This window comes from Charadrius vociferus, unplaced genomic scaffold, assembly GCF_000708025.1.
Source record: "Charadrius vociferus isolate BGI_N301 unplaced genomic scaffold, ASM70802v2 scaffold217, whole genome shotgun sequence".
Taxonomy (NCBI): Eukaryota; Metazoa; Chordata; class Aves; order Charadriiformes; family Charadriidae; genus Charadrius; species Charadrius vociferus.
This window is the reverse complement of record NW_009649190.1, coordinates 859,348-865,999: the sequence shown is the minus strand read 5'-3', so window position 1 is coordinate 865,999 and position 6,652 is coordinate 859,348. Positions and strand designations below refer to the sequence as shown.

Below are 6,652 nucleotides of genomic sequence, written 5' to 3'. Positions count from 1 at the left end.
ACATGTATAAATAGATCTTAAATCTTGTATTTGATGTTGACCAATTTATCAGAACGCCTAACTTGCCTATTCATGCTTTCTTTTAGGTATTTAATGTGCAGAAGCATTAAGTAAGTGTATTTCCATTTAAAATTGTGTTCTGCATCCTTAGAGTGGGAAAGAAACGCTGCACTTCTATGGCAGCCAAGGCCATCTATGACTTGTGTACCAGCAGTATCTGTGTGCCTACCCACTTCCTTGTGCTGGTTCTGGCACTTGTTGCGTCCCTCCGCTTGTGGGCTGTTTCCTGTTCTTGGTTGCCAGAGAACTTGCGCAGCAAAGTGAATACTTCTTTCTTAGCCTGGTTCGCTGAAAAAGATCCAGAAAGAAAGATGTAGAAGCCAACAGTTACAGTCAGCTTAAGGTTGCTGTGGAGTTGCAGCCTCAGACTTCAATTCAAATGCCCTTAAACTGGGGGTGCAGCCAAAGTGGTCTCTTCTTTGCATCTTGCTTCATTTTTGCCCTTGTTGTGTCCTTATGCTGGCACAAGTGTTTACATAACTGCAGAATGAGCTTGGATCAGAAGTAGATCTGTCTACTGCAGATTTTTTTTTTTTCCTGTGAAATGTTGGTTTGATTTCCTTGTGCAGTGTTGTTCTGGTACAATAAGAGGGAAGGGGGTGAACTGCCATTTTCTGTTTACAGCAGAAATGTTCTATTTAATGATCTTTACTATTGTGGAACAGTGGAACTTGCGGTCTCCAACTTCACAGGAAGGTAGCAGGAGTTCTTAGAGGATAAAGGGAAAGGAATGATTTGTAACTTTTATTGAGTATTTGCAATAGGAAGCATAGTTGGTGAGTAAATTGAGCATAGGTAACAGTATCTGGTGTGATGAAACCAGATTCAGTCTAAGGTGAGCTTCATGAAATGGGTTTGAACTGAATTGATGGCTTAGTGCTTCTCAGGAGAAGAGGCTAAGCCGTTTCCATCATTTCCTCTTCTGCATCCACTGATCCTGAGGTGGATCTGGTGCTTGTCTGGTAGTATAGTAAGCTGATTCAGTTCTGTACGATAGCAGAATACTAATTGGGTGAAAAACTATGCACTTTATATTCATCTTCCTGCCAAATTGAGTTGAGCTAGCTTAATTTGAGTTGACAAGCGTTAAAACTTGTTAGTATAGAGGATGTGCAGAAAAAGAGATGGGGCAAGCCCTCTCTGGCTTTTAATAATGGTGTGTTGTTAATTTGGTTCAGTTACACTGAAATCGTATTTGGAGGGCTGAATTCTAGTTTGGCCTTTGTTTTAATTGCTGAGCAAATCAAGTGCCACATGTATAGTTTGTTTCTTGTAATTTTCTCATTCCCTTACTGGATGTCCAGTTTGAATGAGTACTTGTCACTCACAGCTGCAGTTCACATGTGCATTAAACATGAAAATTGTTACACTGAAAAATTGGATGCTACCTATTGCAAATTACTAGGTTTCAAAATACCAGCTAACTTTGACCAAATCAAAGTTTGGAGTATCTGAAGTAGGGATAGTGCCATGTCATTTGAATTGTAAGGGGAAGCTTCTTGTTGTTTCAAAGTGCGCTAATGTAGAGGGTTGAGTAAAACTGAACTAGTCAGAGTAGATTATGTTCTTACCAGCCAGGCAAAGCATGGCACATAGCTAGAACCATTCATTCAGGAGAGTGGAAGATGAGAGGGGCTAGAGTTTGCAGTGTCTATGGTGCTTATATTCTGTTTTAGTTCTTGTAAATACCTTTGGTAAAACACACTTCAAACCTTACGCAGAGTATGGAGTGCATCTGTACTGGTTTGAGGTAGAATGGGACCAATTTGGTTTAGTAACTTTGCTTCTTAGCCAGGCCTCTTCAAACTAGTGAAGTTAACAGCATGTTGTGCAGACACTGTTCACTTTGAGTGGTAAGTCCTATGTTTATAGCTGATGCCAAGGCATGGTATGCAGAGACGCTGCTGCTATACTTATTGCTCTAACACCCAAGGCCAGGTAACTTTGTTATTTGTCCCAGTGGAGGGTCAGAAGCAGAAAAGCACAGCAGAGTCCCACCTGTGGGGAGGAGCGGACAGGACAGGTGACCCAAAACTGACCAACAGAGTATTCCATCCCATCTGCCTCGTGCTCAGTATAAAAGCTGAGGGATCAAAGGGTCAGTTCTTTTCTTCAACTGCCGGTGTCTGAGAAGGACTCTGTTCATCTGCCTTTGATCCCAATCCTGAATCCAGAGCCGAAATCCAGTTTTTGTCTGTCACTGAGTCCAGTCTGGGACTTCCCCAGTGCCAGCTGGTGACATGATTGTCATCTGGGGAGCTTGATAGGGTTTTGTATATATTTCATTATTTTTATTTTATTATTAATACTTCATTAGTTTAGTTCCTTCTAAACTCGTAAGTCTCTTTTTCCCCCTCCTCTGCCTCTCTCTTGGAAGGGATGTTGGGGGGGAAGCATCTGTTGCTCACCTGGTGGCAGGTTCAGCCCAAACCACGACAGCATCTTTGCCAGCATCGGTAACAAGAAATAGAATTGCATGTGCTCTGTTCATCTGAACAAAATACTGAACTACTGTTTTAGGGAGCATTATATCTTCCTCTGCACTGAATGAATCTGTAACTTCTAGGTTGTGACAAAATGCTTAAGAACCAAATGGGTGCATCTGAAGCCTGGGTGTTCAAAGCATATCATGGCTGTAGTTCCTTTATAATGTTAACATTCTTCGCAGTTCTTCTGTACGTGCAGTGCATGCCTAAGATCCTGCTTTGGTACAGACAACTCAGAAACAAGCTTGTAGTCATTCATATTCCTGTTGTAGTTACATAGACAATTTTTTTTTCTGAGAAAATGGAAAGTTTGAATATTCCATTAAGGTCTGATTTCACCCTTCTTGCAGCTAACTTGTAATATAACTCTACCTGTGCTCTAAGGCTGTTTGTAAGCTTACCCACATCTTGGGTATTTAAAGCTTTTGGCCAGGAAGATGATGGAATTTGTTCTGTTGCATAATGAATTTACAGTAAATTGTATCTTTAAAGTTCTTGGTTGCATCTGAAAGGAATTTGATGAAATTCTGAAGTGAATCATTTTGGTATTCTCATGGTGTGTCTGGTATAGTAACACTGGTCGTGAAGCTTCATATAATCAGACAGGGATACTTAAAGTAGCCTAGCTTAGCTCTAGATTTAAATTTTTAAAGCTTCTTAGAATAATTGCTCAACTCTTTTCTAATAAACGGTCTATTTCCAGCAAGTACTTCCTTTAAGTAGTTGGAAAGGTGCTATAGAAATTAATTGCCCCATGCTATATCTATAGGAAGATGCAGGCATTCTAGTATCTTAAAGTATACTATAATAATTTGACTGAAATATGTATTTCTGTTTAAATTTTTCAGTCTGCAAATGTGGAAGCCCAGTGTGCAGGTGTCTCAGAGGATAACACCCGTTTGCCAGCAACCAGTCAAGGATATGTTTTACCAGAAGGAAAAATCATGCCAAACACAGTCTTTGTTGGTGGAATTGATATAAGGGTATTACATACTTTTAATTCCTTAAGATAGCTATAGGGCACTTCAGTGGTAAGGAAATGGGAATTTAACTCCTGGGTTAGTTTTTTTTAAATACGTGTCTTTACCAATCTTGAGGTATTACAGTGTCATAAGAGAATTTTGAAACAGGTGAGTAACTTTAGTTCTTACAATAGTGGAAAATGAGTTTAAAAATGGTACTGGCTGCTTTAAATCAGTTCAAACACATTTGACTGTTCAGAAGAACTTTAAGACTTTGTTTCTTTTAGATGAATGAGGCAGATATTCGGACTTTCTTTGAACGATATGGTACTGTGAAAGAGGTGAAAATAATCACTGACAGAACTGGTGTTTCCAAAGGGTGAGTAGAACAAATAGTTGCCCACATAAGCAGCAACTTCAAACATCATTTGTCATAGATTAAATGAGCAGCTACTTAGCAACACACTGGACATTCTGAAGCTTCAACACTAGCTGCAGTTTTCTGTTGTGAATTAAAACTGTGAAACCTGTAAATCTAGATTGCCCCTAAATTTGTATAATCTTATAAAGAACAGCCTGATTTTTATCACTTCTGTCTCTTCAGGGGAGAGAGGGTTATTGTCACTTAACCAGTGGAAACAAAGCTTGAAACTTGTGTGATGCTTATGCAGACAGTTCTTTCATAGGACTTGTCTGATGGCTAGAGTAGTTAACGATCTGGAGAGTTCAGGATGATTAAGAGAACAGGTAGATGTTTTTTTTTTCAGGACAGTGGGACTGCGCTCTTCTGATACTCAGGGATAGGTTACAGAGAAACCCAAACTCATTTGGGTGAAGAGTGAAACTAAGTAAGTGAGCAAAGTTGAAGCAAGGGAAGTTCCTATTGGATATAGAAAAACTCTGAATTGTCTGTGGTGAAACACTTGAATAAGAATGTGTAGGACCTTAGTTTGTTGAGTTCTGGGGAAGCTCTCCCAGTTTGGAGGTTAATCCCTGCTTTGAGAAGGCTTCATCTTCTAGAGGTTCCTTCCAGCCCAATTTTTCATAAGATTCTATGAGCAGATCCTAAAAAGTCACATTTTTTTCTTGGGTATGTATATACTAATGCATGGGCTGGAAATCTGTATTATTTCCTCATATCCCTTGCTAGTCTTCATGGTGAATTCTGATGTGCCATTAGCCAGTGTATGTTCTGAGTATTGATAATGAATTGGCATACTCCATTGATGGACACAACTGTTCTTGTAATGCTCTGAAAGGATCTTAATTTTATAGACTAGGTAAACTGGGGGGCAGTAAAATAAATTGAAAAACCTCTTCAAGGATCACTTCCCCCACTGGTGTCACTGTTCCTGTAATGCCTGCTTTTATCCAAACCTCTGTAGTAAATAAAAACAAATCTGAATTATCACATTTTGTACTTTCTGAGTTAGTAATATCAACAATAGTGCTTGTTTTGAGTAGCTGAAATGGAAAAATAGCTGTTGAATCAATTTCATATTATTCTAGAATCTGGCATTCAATTCCTTTCATCTGGCGCAGTAGTATATGCCGCTAGTTAGCGGTAAAAACGTTTTCATGCTGAATTGTAAACTAATGTTGTACTTGCTACTCTTGGCATGCAATATAATGTACCTGGCATATATACTGTTAACTGGTCATGTTCAAAAATAATTTAGTGAACAAACAAATCAAAATCTAGTTACTAAATAACCTGTTTTTTCTTTTCAGGTATGGATTTGTATCTTTCCTGGACAATGTGGATGTTCAAAAAATAGTAGAAGTAAGCTCTTTGTCTAAATTATCTGAAGAAGTTGATATATGAAGGTTGCAGACATGTTCAGGGGAAACCAAGTCATATAGCCTGTAGGGTAAACTAGGGCAAGGGAAGTAGGACTGCCCAAAAAGTAAACTTGCTAAAAAACTCTACTGGTGGTAGAGTCTTCATATATTTACTTGAGTAGGAAACAAAATTAGTTTTAGCCTTGGTGTGCTTGAATGTCTCATGTAATTGTATGTCTGGTTATTCTCATTCATTTATATGCTTGAAAGCCTCACGTGTTTTGGCTGCTTGCTTTCTGTATTGGATGATTGTCATAGAACCCTTGTGCTTATGGCACATACCTAGACCTGTCACTATTATTATCAGGAATAATAATAAGAGAGAAAACGGCATTAGTTTTTTTACTTAAGTCTCATCAGTTGAAGTTCTATTCCTCTCTTGCAGTATTTGTGCGTTTAGATGTTACTTGGATTGCAAGTATTACAGCGTTCTTGACTATAAGATGCAATTGCTTGCATGTCATACGGTTTTCCTGTAGTTCACACAGGAGATAAAGGGGTAGAACTGTTACAGCTCTTCTGCTCTTAGAGTTCAATAGCAGGGAAATTTTGAATCTCAACACTTATAGCCAAATAACATATTTGGCTCTGATAGACTTCAGAAGGTCACAAACCACTGACAAAGCTTCCCCCCTTCTACCAAAACTGAGCGCAATAACTGTGAAAATAACATGTATTGAAATATTTCCTTCTCTGAAGTCTCTCCCTCAGAAAACTCTCAATCTCTCATTTGCTTTTGAAGCTCTCAGGTAGGGAAGTAGATCTGAAAGACAAATGCAGATAAATGTGCCAGGCACAAATTTAGTGTTCCTGTGATATGTTCAGATGTGCTTACTGGCTGTCCAGCTCCTTAAGGGGGAAGAGAACACCTTTGAACAAAGGGAGAGCATTGAAACTCCAGCAAGGGATTCTTGATTCTCACCAAAAGACTTCAAAAGCTTGCTTTTCTTATGGTATGTTCACAAAAATACTGCTGTATTGAGCAACAGACTTTATCTGAGAATGCTTTTTCTTGCTCTGAGGCAACAATCTTTGTAGACACCTCTTGAGTAGCATTGTTATTTGAGCCATGTATATTGCTGACTTCTGTGTGCATTTCTTTAAAACTAAACGTCCTCAGTGTATCTCTATTAATGTAGAACTCACTGATACAACTTCATATATCAGAGGTCTTGGAAGACTTCAGAGGTATATGCTGGAATTTCTTTTCAGTGCAGATTTCAGGTGTACAGGCAGTATGAATTATTGTGCCTTGTCAGGAAGAAGCATGTCCAGATAGAATAATTTTACAAAGCTGTTGGC

General features: G+C 38.8%; 1 protein-coding gene across 1 annotated transcript in view; it reads left to right on the top strand.

Moving 5' to 3' along the window:
- The first annotated feature begins 2,983 nt into the window (after positions 1-2,983).
- Positions 2,984-6,652, top strand: part of DAZL (deleted in azoospermia-like) — a 12,853-nt gene continuing 9,184 nt past the window's right edge. Inside the window, exons 1-4 of the mRNA XM_009888947.1 lie at positions 2,984-3,019; positions 3,395-3,529; positions 3,796-3,887; positions 5,240-5,291. Of these exons, the coding sequence (XP_009887249.1) occupies positions 2,984-3,019; positions 3,395-3,529; positions 3,796-3,887; positions 5,240-5,291 (315 nt within the window). The remainder of the gene's footprint in view (positions 3,020-3,394; positions 3,530-3,795; positions 3,888-5,239; positions 5,292-6,652) is intronic.